General features: G+C 45.2%; 1 protein-coding gene across 1 annotated transcript in view; it reads right to left on the bottom strand.

Annotated features, from left to right (window-relative positions):
• The window catches only part of LOC118785404 (dual 3',5'-cyclic-AMP and -GMP phosphodiesterase 11A-like), a 39,050-nt gene that overhangs the window by 1,285 nt on the left and 17,324 nt on the right, over positions 1-20,441 (bottom strand). Inside the window, exons 6-19 of the mRNA XM_036540018.1 lie at positions 16,899-17,031; positions 16,583-16,658; positions 15,183-15,250; positions 14,471-14,563; positions 12,506-12,556; positions 10,761-10,907; positions 10,472-10,579; positions 8,688-8,797; positions 7,886-7,976; positions 6,312-6,412; positions 5,483-5,560; positions 5,138-5,201; positions 4,901-4,975; positions 3,569-3,652 (exon numbers count right to left, since the gene is read on the bottom strand). Coding sequence (XP_036395911.1) covers positions 3,569-3,652; positions 4,901-4,975; positions 5,138-5,201; positions 5,483-5,560; positions 6,312-6,412; positions 7,886-7,976; positions 8,688-8,797; positions 10,472-10,579; positions 10,761-10,907; positions 12,506-12,556; positions 14,471-14,563; positions 15,183-15,250; positions 16,583-16,658; positions 16,899-17,031 — 1,279 coding nt within the window. The remainder of the gene's footprint in view (positions 1-3,568; positions 3,653-4,900; positions 4,976-5,137; positions 5,202-5,482; positions 5,561-6,311; positions 6,413-7,885; positions 7,977-8,687; positions 8,798-10,471; positions 10,580-10,760; positions 10,908-12,505; positions 12,557-14,470; positions 14,564-15,182; positions 15,251-16,582; positions 16,659-16,898; positions 17,032-20,441) is intronic.

Here is a 20,441-nt window from a genome sequence, read left to right on the forward strand (position 1 = left end):
ACGCTCAGCTCTCTTCCTGATTGCTTTCCTCCAGATGGGCTGTGAGACACACGGTTAGTCCCTCACTGAGGTTTACCTGTAAGTGTAATCTCTCTCAGACTGCAGAGGCCTCATTAATGTGGCTCTGACACCATGCGGGTACATTGCAGTGTCCCCTGCCTGCCTTTTCCGGCAGAGGCACCAGGTTGTACAACCAAAAAAATTACCAGTGTAAACGCACCCTGGTAGCTCCGGGCTCCGGCTTCTTTGGGTCAAAGATGAGTTCATTCCTTTCATTCGTGAATGTGTCTTGTAAGATTGTGTGGTAAAACATGCTTCTTGTTTTTGGACCAGACCATAATAGTCACTTCAGGGGAAAGAGCACTTGAGAAAGATATGATGGAGGTGGACAGCAGACAACTGAGAGCAAAACATCTCAAATACATCCTGCAGTGGGAGTTGCGTCTGGCTTGTAATGTGCTTCTGCTCAGACCTGGTGGAGGATTCAGCTTTTAAGCCCCGCTTCCCAGGAGCCTGGCTGCCTCATTCAGAGCTCATTTACCTCCTGCTCACAGCAGGGCCAGAGAGGGGCTGCGATCTGTGCAGGAGACGCTTCACAGTCTAATCTTTACACTCCTACCAAATGTTTACCATTCCAGTGACAGCATACTCCGCGGCAAAACATATGGGCCACCCTTAAACGGTGGGAACAGTAAGCGGCGAGGTGAAAGCCCAGCAGTGTATTGATGCAGCGGTGCTGTCCCCCCACCCCGCCCCATCTCCCAGAGCTCTACTTACGGACCCAAACTCTGAATGAAACGCCACAGTGTACAGCGCGTGACTCCCGCAGCTGGGCCCTGCAGCGTCGTGTGTAGCGTGTAGGAGGTGGTACTGTCAGTGGTGCGGTTTTGTCTGTTGATGTTGTAACAGAACGCCTATCACCACTGCTATGTGTGCCAGGTTCGTGATGCACGACAGAAAATATCTCAGCCTGCTTTCATCCAGCACTTTACATGTCATAACTGCAGGGATACCAGTATGAGTCCTGTGTGGTAATCCACTGATCGAAAATGTACCTGCAGATGTGAAATGATCACAGATTAACTACACATCTTGCACTCAAGTAAGCATAAACTCAGCTATGCTGTAAATATAAAATAAAATAAAATAAAAATTGAAAACTTATACTAAACAGATTCTGAAATTGTAGTGGCTCTAGCTGTTCCACTGTGTTTTACAGCTACAGTATACAATACAGAGTGCAGTTAGAAATGCAACACACAGCCTGTACTCTCATTCCCAGCTGCTTTCAATAGACCCAAACCTCTTTTCCAGCACTTTTAAACCTTTTCATGCAGTCCAGGTGATGCATTTGCTTTGACTGTGCAAAGTTATCCCTGAAGACAATTCCTCTCTCAGCTGTCTGATTGAATATTAGGGGCTGGAGGGTCAAAATGCAACCTTATTATTCTTCTGTTAGCAGGTCTAGTGTGGTCTTGTGATGGCTCTGTATCAGGGCATCAGTGTGTGATACAGTACATATTGATGCGTGGCAAATGTCTGCCATGCAGTGCTGGCTCTTCTCTCTGTCTGTCTGTCTGGCAGGCTGCTTGCCTGTCTCTCACTCTCTTTCTCTCACTCTCTTTCTCTCTTTCTCTCTCTCTGTGTCTGCCAGTCTCCCTCTCTCTCTCTCTCTCTCTCTCTCTCTCTGTGTCTGCCAGTCTCCCTCTCTCTCTCTCTCTCTCTCTCTGTGTTTCTCTGCCTGTCTGTCTGTCTGTCTGTCACTCTCTCTCCATCTGTCTGTCTGTCTATCTGTTTCTCGCTCTGTCTCTCTCTCTCCCTCCCTCCCTCTCTCTCTCTCTCTGTGTTGTTTCTCTGCCTGTCTGTCTGTCTGCCACTCTCTCTCCATCTGTCTGTCTGTCTATCTGTTTCTCGCTCTGTCTCTCTCTCTCTCCCTCCCTCTCTCTCTGTCTGTCTCTCTCTCTCTCTCTCTGTCTCCACTATCAGTATTCGAGTGGAGTTGTGACAGTGAGGAGCTCAGAAAACTCCAAGGTTATCTGGTGGGCTTTGAATACTGGAGGTTACGTAACTTCAAATTAATATTCACACAGTACAGCAGCACGAGGAGAGCTGGATCTGTAGGATCTTCTTCCACCCACACGCCACAGCCAGCTGCCTCTGAACCTCCACTGCGTGCTCCGTTTAATTGGCAGCATGCTTCCTGGATGCAAATCTCCATTCTCTCAACATTAGCCTTTCAACGGTCCTGCCAGGCCAATGCTAAAGTAAGCCGAAAACAATACCTGATCGTCCCTTTTAAGCATAACCATCTCTCTCCCTCCTCCCCCTCTCTCTTTCTCTCTCTCTGTCTCTCATTCTCACTCACTCTGAAAATGAGTGCCGAGCATGACATAGTAGACAGTTATCATAAATGTTGAAGGCTTAACTTCAAAATGTATCATCAAAAATTCAGTAGGTGGCAGTTCTAGTGAAATATGCAGACATGTTAAAGTATTCCATGGAAGTAGAATCTGAATACTTACAAATACAATTGTGATGATGGAAATTATGCTCTATGATAAAAAATCTAGCAATTTTATATGCTGTCAGTACTGATACCTGACACTAAATGACAATGCATAGGTTTGGATAATCATGTTTTAATGTGAATTCCACAGTGTTTGACCTTTACTTTCTGCTCTTCCTCTTTTATTATGAAATGTGCATGTCTAGACTGATTGCTAAATCTGTATGAAATACAGTTTTTACTTTAAAATACATGATCGGCATTTGTCATATATATTTTTATGTATGATTTCGTTTGGGCTAGAAAATCTGAGGAGGAAAATTTCCCATAATTCAATAGATCTAACACAGTTGTAGCGTTGAATTAAAGAGATGCAATGTAGGAATGAAGCTGTTTACAATGCAAAGCTCAAAGCAATGTTAGATCAAAGAAGTGTGTATGTGAAGTAAGGCATGCAATCGAACACAGGTACGGGATAGAGCAGACCACCCACACACACCCTTCCCTCAATCTCCCTTTCTCTTTCTTTATCTCCCTTTTTTTCCTCTCCCTTGATTTAATCCTCTTCCCTCTCTCAGTCCCTCACCGCTCTCTCTCTCTCTCTCTCTCTCTCTCTCTTATATCCCTCCTTCTCTCCATCTCTCACATCACCAGCAGATAAAGTCAGCCTACCTCTGCCTCTCAGCAGGGTTTCCTGCCCGTCTGTCGAATCAGAGAGCCTGTTCACCAGCAGGGGGATGGGCTCAGTGAGCAATGACATCACTACCCAGCCAATTCATAGATAAGATGACCGTTTCAGTGTCCATCCAACCTCCACATTCATGCTTTGGTGAAAGCAATGTATTTTTGCCACTTCCTCTGCAATGTGGAATGCCTGGAATATATGGCTGTGATGTTCACCATCTCCTTTGTTTCCCTGATCCACTGCCTCCATGTGGCTGAGTTTGTGTCAGGGACTGGGCCTCTTGGGAGGTGGCCGGCCTTCTCTGTGAGCAGAGGCCGCCTTAACGAGGGCTCTCGGGGGCTGTGGGAGTGTCTGTGGGTCAGTCCGGGGAGAGCTACCTCATACAGTGGAGCGCAGATCCCGTCAATCCACTCCAGCTGCAGTCCCGGAAGCTCGTCCTTCCTGTTCCGATCGAAGATGGCCTGGAACACAAACACCGTGTCACAATTCACCTCACAACCAAGTTCTACACACCACTGTTCCCTGCAGGAGAATATATTACATTACATTATTGGAATTTAGCAGACACTCTTATCCAGAGTAGCTTACACAGGTTACTGTTTTTACATCCATCTGTTTTTTTATCCATTTCTACAGCTGGATATTTACTGAGGCAATTGTAGGTTAAGTACCTTGCCCAGGGGGTACAGCAGCAGTGCCCCAGTGAGGAATTGAACCAGCAACCTTTCAGGTTACGAGTCCTGCTCCTTGCCGTTGTGCTACACTGCCGCCCAAGTATTAGGTAAGGAATAAGTCATTCTCTCACAGCATCACTGTATGCCTGACTGTGCCAACTGCCAGAATAGGTAAGTGCATTCCGGTGCATTCCGGGGGGGGGGGGGGAGTGCTGGCCTGTGCCTTGAAGACAAACAAATAAAATACTTTCTTTTATTTTCCCTTCTATCCCTGCTTCGCTGTGCCGTGGACTTCTGACGGTTTGGAGAAGCTGAGCTTCAGAGATAGTTCCGGGGTTATGAGTTTGGAATTGAATGCATAATTCATGCCGCCCACGCGCTGAATGGTAACGAGGCTGGATCGGGCTCCGAACCCCAGGCTACTGCACCACTTCAGAGGGCCAACAATGTGGCCCGAGACGATTAGCCAACACGCGGTAATTACCGCAGAAACGGCAACCGAACCACGTTTGGTCTTCAAAGCTCTAAAAACCACCACCATTGTCCTATATCTTTTTTTGTTGTTTTTTTTATTTCTTCCCATATGACTGTAATTGAAAATATCATTGAAAAATTATAAAGAAATTAGAATATTTTGCCCTAAATTGAGCTTCATAATTGTAAAACACAAAAGGGCAGGTTTATTTGCTCTAATTCATGCCCATTAAATATTCACTCAAAGAATAAGGAAGCAAGAGGCAGATCATACTGTTCTGAGTTATGTCAAATGCACAGGTCCTCTGAGACAGTACAAATAATCAAATTAAACTGTAAACTATAAGCTAGAGCAGACCTTCAAGGATTCTATTACCACAATGGTCACAGTGTTTCAAGAGCTGCCTTTGAAACTGCTCTTTACATAAGGCAACGGTCAATTTAGTGCCACTGTGATGAAAACATCTTTTCACATAAAGTAAAACCTTTTGACATTGCACTGGAGATTGTGAGAAAGGTGGTTGTGGTAGTCTGAAAACAGAAAAATGGAACTGAACTTACAGAAGGAGTCAGCTTCAGCTCTGACCTCTCTCTGTCTCCTTGCTCAAAGAACTCACTCGTTACCAGCTCCGCCACCTACCGAAAAGCAACAGAGTGAAGTTTACATCTGTGGCCGGGGGACAATACAGAGCTTCAGCACAGGAGTAGAAAAACTGGATCCTCACAACAGAGACTGCTGTACAACTGCAGTACTACAAAAAAACCCCTTCCCCTGTGTGTGAGAAAGAATACACTTACCTTTCTCGATATTTCCCAGGGTTTGGTCACAGCACCGAGGTCACAGGCTGTCATCAGCATTGACCTAAAAATTTACCAAGGAGCAATGACTTAAATCCCATAATGTGCCACTGACCCACTCACCACACACTGATCCCGCTGCCTGCCCTGTCAAGAGCCCACTACAGGCATTCAGTGGCCTTTCAGCTGGAATTACAGCCCAATTCATCGACTCGGTAAGAGACTGACCATAGAAAGGCAAAATAACCGCTGAACACAGATACTATCTCTTAATGTGGCCTTGGTGTAGTTAAAGCAGCCAGAATGCATCCACACACACTGTCACATCCAGGAGACTGCTGTTACCTGCACATGTCTCTGTGACTCTTCACATTCCAGTTGTACTCGCCCTTACTGACCAGCTCAAAGAACGTGTTCCTGTTCCTAAAGAACGACAGGGACAAGTCTCATATCAGTTCCTGAGATGAAGGTACATACAATATCCACAAGAGGGCAGTGTAAGCTCTAACATTTCAATGTTTGTTTTAGCCAATTCAATTCGAATTAATTCAGTTGTTCACTTGTTTGTGAAAATAATATTGCCCTGGTATCTTACAGCTTTTCTCACAATTTTACAGCAACAAAATTCAGGTTTTGGCGCCAACAGTGTATATGTCATTCTCTGAGACTTACCATTAGCTTTACACATATGTAAGTGTGGATTTTGGTTGAAATCAGAAGAGTTGAATGAGTGTGTGGCATTATTGTAATTATTTTGAATGATGCAATGTTGGCCTGTATCTCAGTAATAGAAAAGTGGGTGCTGATCCTCATGTCTCAAGTGATAAAACCACATAAGGTAGAGTGGGAGTTCCATGGAACCTACTAATTAGTGATTGATTAGTAATGACTGCAGCAAATTATACTATGTGTGTGGCGTATTCTATGGAATCTACTATATACTAATTGGTGATTGATTAGTTATGGCTGAAGATAGGGCTGGTGTGCGTGCAGTACAAACTCAAGGGTGAGGTCTGTGGGATACACTAATTGGTTATTTATTAGTGATTTCTGGAGACAGGAACAGTCTCTGTTTGGTAAATACTCAGAGTAGAAGGTTAGGTCTGTGGGATGTACTAATTGGTGATTGATTAGTGATGTCTGCAGACAGGGAATGTGTGTGTGCAGTACATACTCAAAGTAGAGGGTGAGATCTGTGGCCAGTATGGACTGCTTCAGCAGCTGCATGAGGTCACTGTACTCTCGAGAGGACAGGTTGGAGAAGATGTTGTGGCCCTGGGGGGACACAGGATGTTGTTATATTAGCCCTGACTGTGACTAAGATGCCAACACTCTGACCCGCAATACAGTCACATAGGAAGGGGGCTGTTGTAGTGCTTTTGAGCTCAGATACCATTGTATGATCTGTTGTTTAAGTTGGATTTGACATTGCTTTAATCTTATCTTGATGTGTGCTAAAAATATGAAATCAGAACTACATTACAGGAGAGAATGAGAGGGTTTAAGAGAGAGAAAGGAGAAACATACAGGAAAAGATAAAGAGACACACACACACACACAGAAGAGAGACACACAAACTGGGAGAAAGAAAGAAAGAAAGACACTCAAGCGTACAGGGGGAAAGGCACACACACATACAGGGAGAGAAACACACTCACACACACACACACACAATGAGAGAGAGAGACACGCACACTTACTGAGAGAAGGAAAGAGAGACACGCACACACATACAGGGAGAGAGAGAGAGAGGGAAGGAGAGAGAGAGAGACATACAGGGAGATTGAGAGGGAGACTGCGTTAACATGGTTGAAAAGTAAAGTTTTAATTAATTGTCCCTACTGGTTGGTAGAGTGAATCCAAACGCTTTTTCCCTCTCTAATTAAAAACATTATTCATTTATATGCTAATGGCAAGGGCTGCGATTCGCTCCCTGTATCATAAGAAACCATTATGATATTCCAAGAAAACATTTGTCAGCTTAGAGTGTCATCAGAGACACTATAATGAACCTAATGGAGCCAGGCCAATCCCTGTCCCACTGGCAGCCAGAAATCTCTTTAATTACCTATTCTCTCTCTGTCTCTCTATCTGCCCCCCCCCTTCTCTCTCACTCTTTCTCTCAATCTCTCTTTCTCTCTCTCTCTCTCTCTTTCTCGCCATACATATTCACTATGTATACAATATTACATTATTGCCATTACTTTACATTACATTTCAAATGGCAATAATGTAATGTAAGATATGTATATGTATGTATAAACATACATATGAAATATATTTTAAAAAATAATTTTTCCTGTACGCATCCAGAAGTCAGTACAACACTGCCTGGTATGCGTTCAATGTTAGAGCCAGCAGTTTGCTCAGCTCCGTCTCTGATAACCCCTGAAAGCAGTGTGTCTCTCTGAGCGCAGTGTGTCTCTCTCTGAGTGCAGTGTGTCTCTCTGAGTGCAGTGTGTCTCTCTCTGAGTGCAGTGTGTCTCTCTCTGAGTGCAGTGTGTCTCTCTGAGTGCAGTGTGTCTCTCTGAGTGCAGTGTGTCTCTCTCTGAGTGCAGTGTGTCTCTCTGAGTGCAGTGTGTCTCTCTCTCTGAGTGCAGTGTGTCTCTCTGAGTGCAGTGTGTCTCTCTCTCTGAGTGCAGTGTGTCTCTCTCTGAGTGCAGTGTGTCTCTCTGAGTGCAGTGTGTCTCTCTGAGTGCAGTGTGCCTCTCTGAGTGCAGTGTGTCTCTCTCTGCAGGGATAGGGTACCTCGCTCTGCAGGATCATGACGGCGTGGTTGAAGTGGTGGTGCTCCAGCGTGGCTGAGGTCCCGTACAGCAGCGAGAGGGCTGAGCCCGTCCTGAGAGACAGACAGACAGACACACAGACAGGGAGGCCGTCACAGCGTATCACTGTTTACTCCATTACACTCTGCCATTACACTGCAGCACAGCCACTGTGAGGCTACACGGTGGGTCGTTTTCACACAGTAAGTACAGTGCTCATACAGTAGCTGTGTTGCAGTGGTCCTGCTTAGCCGGGCTATTTCTGGTAAAGTACATTAAGTTGTGAGCTAAGGTTTTTCTGTTGAGTGAGCAACTGCACAACAGCTCAACCATCACTGCGTGCGCTCAATAACCGTGCAAAAAATACACACTAACTTTTGCTTTACATTATGCTAGTGTCAATCACGTCTCATCACTATAGTCAAATTCATTTGATATAATGTTCATATTCTTAATGTTGGGCCAGTGAGTGAAAGATTAACATGCAACATAATTAAACATAAGTTACACACCCTGACTGCACTGTGTGCTAGAAAACAAGTGAATCTCCGGATCCTGGATCCAGCAGCAGCTGAATTCAGAGCGCTGCTTGAGTGATCTCCACAGCCTCTGTGTGGAGCAGTCTCTTTCATAAGTCCTTCGCAATGTGTTCACATGTGCCTGTGTGGCAGACCCCCACTATCTGAGGACTGTGGTGCCGTGGGTTGGAAGACCCCCAGAGAGGACCACTGTAATGCGTGCGAGGGGCTCCCCCCTGGGTGGGTCCAGGGGGGATGGTCACTCACTTGGCCTGGAAGGCGTTGTTGGTCCCCCGGTGGTCCAGGTCGTGGCAGATGCACCCCACGATCAGGGCCAGGATCTCCACCTCGGTGAGGGTCTCCTGGAACCCTGCGGTCTGGGGGGTGGAGAAGGTCTTTCAGAGGGAAACTCTGCGGAGACCCCATCCATTCTGCAGCTTTGCCCCGCACTGTTTCACAGTATTTACTCCGCTTGGCTTCTTTCAGTTTGGCTCAAGAATGTTAGCAAAGGATATGCCAATTAATTATGCTATGATGTACCAATCACAAGGTTGGCAGGGGGTTCTGTGTATGGGCGGAAAAGTATCACAGTGGTAAGGAGCAGGGCTTGTAACCAAAATGTTGTTAGTTTGATTCCCCTTTGAGGCACTGCTGCTGTACCCTTGGACAAAGTACTTAACTCACAAGTGCCTCAGTAAATATCCAGTTGTATAAATTAACATCTAAAAATTGCAACCTATGTAAGTTGCTCTGGATAGGAGTATCTGCTAAATGATAGTAATGTAATGTGATGTAACCACAAATTGTGGACGAATCTGTATGTTAGAAAATATGTATGTATACAGTTCCACACTCACATGTAGTATGTCTGAAAAATCTTTGTTATGAGCCTGCGGTGAAACTGGGACATGACTCAGGCTCACTGACAGATTTACTACTCAGATGTTTCACACAACAGCAGCATGGCTTTACCAGGGTAAGGATTACCATAAGGGTCACACAGGGACAGAGCATTAATCAGAAAACTCTGCAGGAGGCAGGGTTTGCCTCTAAATCACTCACACAAAATCGTTTCCCTTTTCTCTGTGAATAATGCATGCAGATTGCTCTTTGTGATTAAATATCACAGGGTACATGTGTAAGCATGTGCCTGGAGGCCCTGCTGCTGCAGCGAGCCGCTGGGTCTCTCTGTGAGCCGATCCTCGGAGGCTTTCGATGAAACAAACAGGCCGATAACGTGCGTTTCCACGGGACCCACGTCTGAACGGGCGAGTGGACAGACGCAGACTAGGAGAGGCGTGCAACTTTGCAGCGTTTAGCTGATGAAAACATGACCTCAGGAAGCAGATAGTACAGTGTCTCCAGTTCATTTGTCAGTCCCTAAAGACCGGCAGCTGTAGCAGTACAGAGAGTGTTAGCAAAAGGGCTGCTGCTCCTGGTTGCTAACACCAGAGCCCAGGTTTAACCCAGTCTCCATGAGAGCTGGGCTTTAGGCCGATGCCAGAGCTTACAGAAAACGTTCTGTTAGATTAATGAGTGGCCATACTGTGTCATTTCTCTCTCTTTTTCATTTATTTCTCTAAGCGTACAGTAAATTCTTGGCTTTAGTCTCCATGAGAGCTGGGCTTTAGTCTGGCTGCAGAACTTCCAGGGAACGCTCTGTTAGTTTAATGACTGGTCACACTGAGTCATCTCTCTCTCTCACATCTGAGCGTACAGTAGTTCTTTATTGGCTGATGAGCACTTGGTTGGCGTTTGTGTTACAGCATGCTGCACCCTGTGGGTATACTGATCATCATACTGTGTCGTTACTGTATCATTTCTTTATAGATATCACTTCTTCATTTTCATGTACAGTAGTTTCTTTATCAGCTGACGAGCACTTGGCTGGTGTTTCTGTTAAAATATGCTTCACCCTGTGGTCATTACTGTCGTGCTGTATCATTTCCCCATCACTTCTTTATCTGTGCGTGCAGTAGTGTTTTTGCCAGCTGATGGTCACTTGGCAGGCGTTTCGGCTGTGCTGTGCGGCACTGTGTGGTCATACTCACCGTCAGCATGGAGAACATGCATTGGCACACGTTGAAGGCGTGCCGCCAGTTGTGGTACAGCACCATACGGTAGTTCTTCCTCACCGTCAGCAGCCACCTACACAGCGTCTGCGGTGGGAGAGGAGAGGAAAGCCAGTGAATGGACTGATCTGCGCCGTGGACAGCGCCCCCTGTCTGTCACACAGAGCTTACAGCCTCCTGTCTGTCTGTCACACAGAGCACAGCACCCCCTGTCTGTCACACATACCACAGCGCCCCCTGTCTGTCTGCCATGGCAGGGCGGCCTCACCTCGTAGTCGATCTTGAACTTCTGCACCATGCCCAGCTCCATGAACATGCGGAGGGCGGCAGTGATCATGGCGTCCACATCCAGAGAGAAGTCATCGAACGACAGCTTGTCAATGCCGAGCTCACATACCAGCGGGATGTTAGCCGCCTGTCAAGACAAATTCAGATGTTTCTCTAATTTTTCAAGGTTTCTGAGATTGAGAAAGGTAAAACCCTCTATTTTCAAAAATGTTTAAACAAGTTCAAGTCCTTCATTTAATTTAAATCATCCACTGATGAGCAAAAATCCAAATATTTACCTATCCCTGGGCAAGGTACTTAACCCAAAATTGCCTCAGCAAATATCCAGCTGTATATTGTAACCTATGTAAGTCAGTCTGGATAAGAGCGTCTGCTAAATGACACTAATGTGATGTGATATATGTCTCTGAAGTTGGCTGTAAGAAAGAGCTTTGCTCCCATTGGGAGATGCTGCATTATCCTGACAAACTAAAGCTCTGCAAGCTCAATTTAACCCGGCCGCACAATCTGCTAACCTTCTTCAAAGTGGACAGCACAATAAATACTCCACAAATAAAACAGCCACCGGAGTCTTACGACTGTGATGGCTGCTGTTCTGACATTACTATTTCATTTCAGACTTGCAATGTTTCTCAACCATTCACAGTTCAGTCCACACAGACTCATTGTCCTTTTTCACCTCTTTGTCAAACCAGTAGCATGAGTTCATCTTTGTGCTTCTCGGAAACATTCATCTTTTCAGGTTTTTCAGATCAGACTAATTCTGCAATTCGTCTCATACATGCAGAATGGCAGTAGATTTTGTTATTATCTCCCAGAGACATTTGTGTGTGTTCAAAACGTCTGCGTTTGTAGGCGGTGTTGAGAGTGGAGACCCCAGAGCTCAGTGAACAAGGTTCCCAGCACGTGGCTTTGAGGAGAAGGATGCTGGGAGATCTGACAGCTGAGCTGAGGATTGGTGTACGAGCGGAGCTTGCTTTTAGAGGGGTCCGTGGGGAATATCACAGAGAGTGCTGCTAACTATTCATTAATGCATTCCTTTCACAGGCTTACAGTCCGTAACAGAGATGCGTGATTCATTATGTTTTCATGGCAGCTGCAGTAAGAACATGGATCCTTCACAGTGGTATAAATAATGCACTACAATTGTTAAATATTGATTTAACGCACTCATTTAATGCCATCAGAAGTGGGTCATTTCTGTTAAGGTGGAATGGTCTGGGCCTGTTTGAAAGACTATGCCACAGTGTGTTTTGGGAGTTGTTTGTTGAAAGAGAGCTTGTGCTACAAAAGGAAGATCACAGATGCAATCAAAGACTAGAAACTAAAACATCATGAAAAAGTATGTGGCACTGTGGAAGACAAGTTTGAGCTCAGAGCTTCTGACAGATGTTTCAAAGCGCTAGTAAACCAGTAAGAAACGCTGGGAGCTGTCACTCTGCTGTACAGTTCTCCTTATATCATTCCTCAGCAGACTCTTCCAGAAATTGCCAGAAACATACATAATTCTGTGACATTTTATAACCATAATTCCTGGAAAATGTAGACGTTGAAAAATATATTAGACTCATCCTCCACATTCTGGGCTATTTCCAGGAAGAGTCTCCATTACTTTCAGATTAAATAGAAATTATGTCAGGCACATTTATTCTGATAATCTAGGAAGATACTGTACTGTGATAGACCAAAGGGCTGATGACTTTTATTTAAACCAATAGCCCTCACCTTGAATTTGTCCACCTCAGTCTTAGAACAGGTGGCATGGTAAGACAGAACCTGCGAGAAAAGAAGAAGTTGGGTAGAGGGGTGCAGATAAGATTTAAGACAGGAAACCTTCAATATACTCATCTGTGACAGGAATTGGACAGAACTCCGAAGGACAAGGATCTGGTGGCATTTGTTCACACAGTTAGAAGACATGGATTTTGTAGATGATTCGGCTCTAGTTTCAGAAATTCACTGGCACTGTCACAGAAAAATTACTGGGCATGGCATGAGAGGGATGGCGATGTTCACCACTTCTGCAATTCCAGTCATAGGTAAGGTGACCCTCACAATTCAGAGGCCCTCAAAACCCAAGCTTGGGAGTGGCCCTTCAGTGAGAGCAACATTTTTCGGGAGGGAGAAGGTGTCTCCGAAGGCAGAATGCATGAAAACTGGCCTTGTCTTGTGGCTGGGGGAAACCATTGTGCTTCTCTCACACTCAGACAGAGGAAGAGCTGCCGAGGTCTCTTGCTTCTTTATGTGACACTGTCATGTTTATTCAGCACTGCCAGAGGCCATGTGTCTGGCTGTGCATGTGCTCAGTCCTGCTTCAGCCACGGAGCTTCCTGAACCCGTTCACAAAAAGCCAGAACCCGGAGGAAACCCCACAGCTGCCCCCACCCCCAGAGTGGCCTGCACGGCCCACGGCCTGCACGGCCCACGGCCTGCACGTGATATCATTAAACTCCCCCCGAACTCTGAACTGGGTGGATACAAAGAGCCCAATTACTAACATGTGACTCAGTCAGAATTGCAGTGATACAGAAGTGACGATTTTTTTTCTCCTCTCATTACTACTTTCTGCTTCCCTGAAAGCTTAACATAATAGGGATAGTTTCTGTTTTTATAAACTCGCTAGACGGAGGAGTCAAACAGATCTATGGCAAAAAAAAAAAAAAAAATAGATCTGGCCTACACTAAATGTACTGACTGGCAAGTTGCAGTGCAGACAGTGTGACAGTCATGTCGGCTCTTTACAGACTGCGCGTCTGCTGTCTCTACAGCGTCAGCACCCCACAGAGAATTTTGTTAAGAATGCCTGCTGAAAATGCTCTAGATTTAATGCGTTATCAGGTTTGGTAATATAATGTGAGTGAAGGCTTGAAAAAGAGAGTGAGACAGAAAAATTGACAGAGATGAAGAGGTGAACATGGACGGAGAGAGAGTGGAGGCGGCAAAGAGAGGAAAAAAAACATCAAAAGAAATGTAGTAGATCTAAAGAAAGGGGAACCAAATCATCTTCAGTATAAGGCCTTCCTAGCCCAAGTGCTCATATTATATTAATAACAATGAGTCCCCTGACTCAAATATTACAAAAACTATAACTTGGCTAGCTTTGATCAAAATTAACTACGAAATAACCAACCTCAGGACAGCAACATTCAAGTATAAGTCAGCCTCATCAAGATCAAAACACATTTCTTTTCTTTGAACATCTTGGGAAAGTTAGAGATATGAGAAATAGACCAATTCTAATCAAATGAAGACTCAGTAATCCCAACTCAGATCAACACTAGACAACAACAGACCAACAATAAGTAGATGATAACAACTCCATCCTGTGGTTGTGGGAAAAACCACTGTATGCTGGGACATCAAAAACATTTCTCCCTCCCTGGTAGGAAATAATGTCATGCTCATCCATTAGCTGCATTTTAGATTCCGTGTATGCTGTTTGTCAGCTGACTAGATTTTAGACTTTTAAAAGTGTGCAAAAAGGCAGGATGAAGACAGCAGGGCCTGACATTTCACAGATCTCACCGGCCTATATTAGCGGCTGCGCAGTGGAAAAATCAGAGCAGAGTCAGTCGCTAACCTTTGATAATCACATGATAATTCTTCCAAATCCCACACAAACATTTTGTTATTGTCTGAATGAAGCTGAAATTGGCTAAATAAATAAATAAGTAAAGCGCTGGCCCTTACATCCAGAGCCACAGACTGCTTGGCCCAGGACTTCTTCACCTGGTCATACATGATGGTGTTGTTGATGCCGAGGCCACAGAAGATCACAAAAGCCTGAGAAAGAGAGGAGGCACATGGGTAAGAGGGGCAGGGGCCAGGGGAAACACACACACACACACAAACCACACGCACGTATGCACACAAACACACGCACACACACACACACACACGCAGACATGGACATGCACATGCACATGCACACATGCATGCACACACAATCACTACAACAAATCACTGGAAATGCAGAATCAGGCATCAGCCCTGAGAAATTCAATGATATTCACTACGGGACTTTACAATGGCAGTAAGCACAAAATCAATAAATACACTGGTTAAATTAATTTCAAATGAAGATAAAAAAAATGTGCAGTACAGACTTTTACAGTAATGTATGCAGTGTATATGTGCACCCTGGTGTGATCGCTTTTGTAATAAATTCAAACCACCTAAAACTGAAACAATGGCTGTTATAGTTTTCATATTTTATTTTTTCTCTGCAGTATTCTGACACTGGAGATCAGCAAGCTCAGCATTGTACACAATTGTTATTGTCTTTATTTTCTTTGCTTAGCAGTGGCTTGTATCCAAGGGAACTGTATTTGTCTTTTGAAATATTCTGCTAGCACTGTTAGCGCATATAACTGGGTTAAAATGCATGAGAGTAGAACCATACCTCAAACAGCCTCTGGTCTGCGTCGTCGAACGGCTTCCCATCTAGTCTGTTCAACACCTGTGCCACCCCTGGACATGATACACACACACACACACACACACACGCACACACACACACATGCGCACACACGCACACACAAAAACACACAGATCTGAAATTATTTCCAAACCAAAAAGGTTCCTCCTTTTTTCGGTCTGATTATTAAGTCTTGACTGGCCTGTCTTTTCACGCACAATCCATTCCCACACTCTGGGATCTCCAATTAGCCTCAAATCACACCCACATGTTCATTAAAACCATTGGTAAAACAATGCATGCAGCCATTCCTCGGCTGCGCTAATGACAACGTAGGGACTTTTTTTTTCAGTGTTTCTGTTCTGCATCCGTTAGCCACAGTGCTAAATCAGGGCTGTTCTGAATACCCTATTATTTGGAACAAAACAGGAATGTGAAGAAGCTATAATATTCACCCTGATAAAAGAAGACATATTATAGGTTCACCCTTCTTTTTTCTCAGCTCTGGTTCAGGTCTCTATTAATGGCTGCAAAGAGCCCTCTTTATAGCCTGTTTAAGGTCATGAAACATGACCCTGCGTTTGAATAGTGTTCCAGGTCAGTAAGCACCCTGCTCATTGCGTTTGGTTTCCACCCACACACAGAGAAGTCATGACGGAGTGACTGCTTCCGGCTGACCCCTCCACTCGGGCCAACATGCAGTCTCCTTCTCTTACCGATTGTTAGGTTCTACTTCGCAGAGACGAGGTGTATTCCCCAGGAGTCTCAGTTACGCAGGCAAACAGCATGGGGAATAAACCATGTCTCTGCAAAGTTTCATCTGGTCTCATCTGATTCATCTGACTGTCCGGGTCTGCGAAGTAGAACCTACACTAGTGCTAGTCTGTTTGCGCTCAGGGTAAGCTAATGACTTCCAGAGACAGATCTCAGTGGGCCTGGGTCTCTCTCAGTGGAGGTGATTGCTGGGCTGGGCTGATTTAGGAGTGTACCAGAGCAGCGTTGACAAAGCTGTGCTCTCACAATGGAATACAACGGCCCCAGAGGCGAAAATACCTCTGGGACAACTGGCTTGGGCTCATTGCAGTCAGACAGTAGTCCTATTTCCTAAATTTTTTATTTCCACAGAAAGTGGCTGAGGCAACCAGTAACTCTACATTCCCTAATTACAAATGTGGAGAGTGCTTTCACACATTTGTTTTGGATGAAAAATGTCTTGCATAACGGTGTAAACAAACCCAACAATGGGGCTTTTGATATTCGTCCCTCTGTTATTAAAATAACAAAGGGCCTCAAACGACGGGCCAAGTCTTTATTTTGACATCTGTCAGAATGTTATAGTCACTGGCCCTGTGACGGCCAGGCTAACAATCGCAGTGAAGACTTACCGATTATTTGATGGTTGCTGTTCCAAATGGGTACGCAAAGCACAGAGCGAATGTGGAAGCCGGAGAACTGGTCAGCCTGAAAGATAACAGGCAACACCGGAGCTTGGACGGCTTTCACGGTACAATCCACAAATCTATACGCTGCAAAAAAAATTTTTAAATCACAAGCATAATAATCCTAATATTAATTTTACATTCTGTTAAATTTGTTTTTCGAATGATTGATTTCTTAAAGGCCTGGTGGTGGGTTAGGATATTACAGTTTTTCATTCTTAATATTGACAATCAAAGCCTTGGTGGTGAGAAACGCACTTACTTCTGCGTCGAAGCGAGGGTCTTGGTATGCGTCGCTGATGTTCACGGGGAGACCCGTCGAGGCCACAAGTTCTGCAATGCTGTTGTTGATGAGCCAGTCCGAGTAGGACGACTTCTCCATGCTGTCTTTGAAGCTGATAAAACATAATAACGGCACCCATAAGCTGCTTCAGTATGGCACACTTTCACAGATCTCAGAGCTCTTTAAAGTGACAAGACTCATGGCTCATGCTAACCAGAACCAGTGTGCCACGGCTATCTTGGGGCTGCTTCCCTGGACGCCTTCCAGCAAAGCACTCACCACACAGAGGAGAAAAACTCGTTTAGCCACATTATGGGACCAGAGTGGGAATTCTGCTCACCCACAAGTGCCATGAAACGTTTAATGACCAAACTGAGTCGGGACCTTGGTTTGATCCCTTTTCCTAAAGCACAGCATCCCCATCGCTGCAATGGGGCATTGGATTTCTGCATGGTCAGAGGAAGACTGTGCCCTACTAGCCTGGCACAATTTCCAGCAGCAACTTAGTTTCCCCATGATATTTCCATCCAGGATTTATCCAAATCCATCCCCTTTTAGATTCAGTCATTAAGCAGAAGAAGGCTACAGGGAACTATAGTGGCTGGTCATAAACAGATAACAGAAAATTGCCAAGTACCAGGATAATATACAAAGCAGTGCACAGCCATTCATAAGCGAGGAGGAACGAACCTCTTCTTGCTTCATATGTTGTACGTGTTTTATATGTACTTCATATATGTCCTTACTTCATATCAAATGACGGTCACAAGAGACATGAGTGGAGAAATATGTATAGCTGCATACTCATATTGCCAGTGATTATCTGATTCCACAAATAATGGATTGCAGCATGCAGAAACTGTTCAGCAAATGGAGGTAGTGAGTAGCTTTCGTCTGAATTACAGATTGTGTATGTAATAGTTTCATTACTGGTGTACTTTCTGGTGAACGTAATGACAGAAATTTGCAACAGACAGGTGAACCAGCATGCAGTACAGAAGGCAAACTGTGGCTCATAATGTTGGTCTCCACTGCGCTGGTCCTGCTGTTTCACTGCTAAGATCAGGCTGCCGTCTTGGTAAATATTTCATAATCACAGCTACGAAGCCACAGCAATATCCCTGCATTCTTCTGGTGGGTGTTTGTGCAACAGAGGCTCCAGGCATCTCTCACATCTTAATGGAGAGGGACAAAATGCCTTCCATTAATCATATGACCTATATTTCAGGTGGTTGTACCAGATCGTAAATATTTCAGCGCACCTTGGGCAATCAGTGACTGTGAAAGTGTGACAGCCCGACCGCGCCCAGCTGTGTGTTGGTGCCACGGTAACCGTAACAGACCGGGTCACGCCAACCCCTCCAAATCAGTGCTCCAGGAAGCCGGGATTTATATATGCGCATATTCACTGACACTCACGTCCGCGTTGTTCTCCTGCCGATACGACAGCATCTATGATGGCTGTGATATGTATGTGTCATCACTCTCAGTGTCAGATCAGACTGCCAGCAATTTGTAACAAATACATAATGCGCCTCACTGGGCCCCTCTGCAGACACATTAAGTTGCCTGCCTCATAAATACCCACACTCTGCCTGGTCCTTTTTTCCTGTTACTTCATCTTTCCACTGAGGTATTTATAAATCACCTCTGAAATCACTGCCAACTCCAGTGCCCTTAGTTTCCAGTCTGGGGTTTATTACCAGGCAAATGAAACTGAGCCATGCCAATCATTACTGTTTATTTGCTTATCAGACATCCTCATGCCAGACAACTTACTTTTTTTAAAAATATGGTGTCTGCCTGCACAGCTGGATATTTACTGAAGCAATTATACTTATCTTGCTCTACGGTACAACAGCGCTGCCCTGCGACGGAATAAACCCTGCAATCTCTGGTTTACAAGCCCACGTCCTTAACTAGTGTGCCATGCTGCTGCCCGGTGAGACAGCCCCCGAGAGGCTATGGAGGAGAGCTGAGTTACTGTGGTGCTGAGATACTGTGCATGTCTCCCCGGGCTGCAGGCTGCCTAGCCTCTGGCAGAGAAGTAGAGACATTGCAGTGCGTATTTTAGCATCCTCCCTGAGGTGATGTAGATTCTGAGCCGCAATAAATGAAGCTCCCATTCCAACCATTCTATTCTTTTAATCAAACTCATAAATCTCCCACCAGCTCGTTGCGAAACGTAAACTGTCAGTGTCACGATGACAGCTTATTCAACGTGTGTTTGATCTCTTTTTTTTTTGTTGGTGTTACCCAGGAACACACACTTGATGTTTATCTGAGATCATAAAAGAGCAATGTGCACCTCACAGGATAAGGGCATCGTGCAGAATATGCAAATGTATTTTCCTCCAGAAAAGCCTGAGTTTGCAAATGATGCCACCTGACATTTCCCTAATTGCTAAATTATTCTGTCCAGATGATATTTTAATTGCTCGTATTGTTACCGCAGTAATGTGGAAATGAGCACTTCAGTACTGACAACACCAGCAGACAGCTAACTGATAATGATATTTCATCCCAACACTGTCAGTTTTCACACATACACACGTATACACACACACACATACTAACACACATGCACACACACATACCGACATATACACACACACACACAGACACGCACACACTAACACACATACACACACATACACACACTGACACACGCACACACACGCACACACACACACACACAGACACGCACACACTAACACACATACACACACATACACACACTGACACACGCACACACACGCACACACGCATGCACACACTAACACACACACTCACACTGACACTGGAATACACTCCTCCAGGGTTGTTTCTTCAGCCTGTTATTTTTTTTTGGGGGGGATCAGCACATTTGTTCCCTCGTTCTCTTATTAGTCGTTGCGTTTCCCCTGCCTTCCCCTGTGAGAGACCCCCAGGGAGCTCATTTCAGCTGGAGATGCAAGCCGCTGGGCTGGGGGCTCCCGTGCCGTCGCAGCACAGGCTGCAGTGATGGCCGTGAGGGGGCGGAGTCAGAGGAGCTGGTGGGCGTAAACACGCTTGCTGCTTCTCCAATCAGACAGAGGCCCCTCACAGCTGACCACACCTCCACTACAACCACAGATCAGCGACATGCAACCAGCAGGAGCTGTTTGCTTCCTCCCTCTCTCCGTCCTTCCCAAATAGTTTTTTGAGCTGGTGTTTAGCCAGATACAGTATATGCCCCCGAGAAGAACAACAGTGAAATGAACTCACGTTGAAGACGAATGGTTTATAGCCCTCAGCCCTGAACTTGTTTGGCCAAGAAGCTACTGAGCAACTGTGTCAGTGCAATGACTGAGAGCAGAGCTTTTAGTTTTCTGCTCTGTGTGCTGACAAAGACAGGGATAGAAAGATGCACTTGATGCAGAGGAATGATACTTTTCCCCCTAGCTCTGGAAGCAGCTGCCCGATCTGGTGGTGTGTGGTGTGGAAGTGTCTCTGTCTCAGTCCTTTCCAGGTTTCCCCAGGAAGTGCAGATAGAGACCGGGG

The sequence above is a fragment of the Megalops cyprinoides genome, chromosome 11 (assembly GCF_013368585.1).
Source record: "Megalops cyprinoides isolate fMegCyp1 chromosome 11, fMegCyp1.pri, whole genome shotgun sequence".
Classification (NCBI taxonomy): Eukaryota; Metazoa; Chordata; class Actinopteri; order Elopiformes; family Megalopidae; genus Megalops; species Megalops cyprinoides.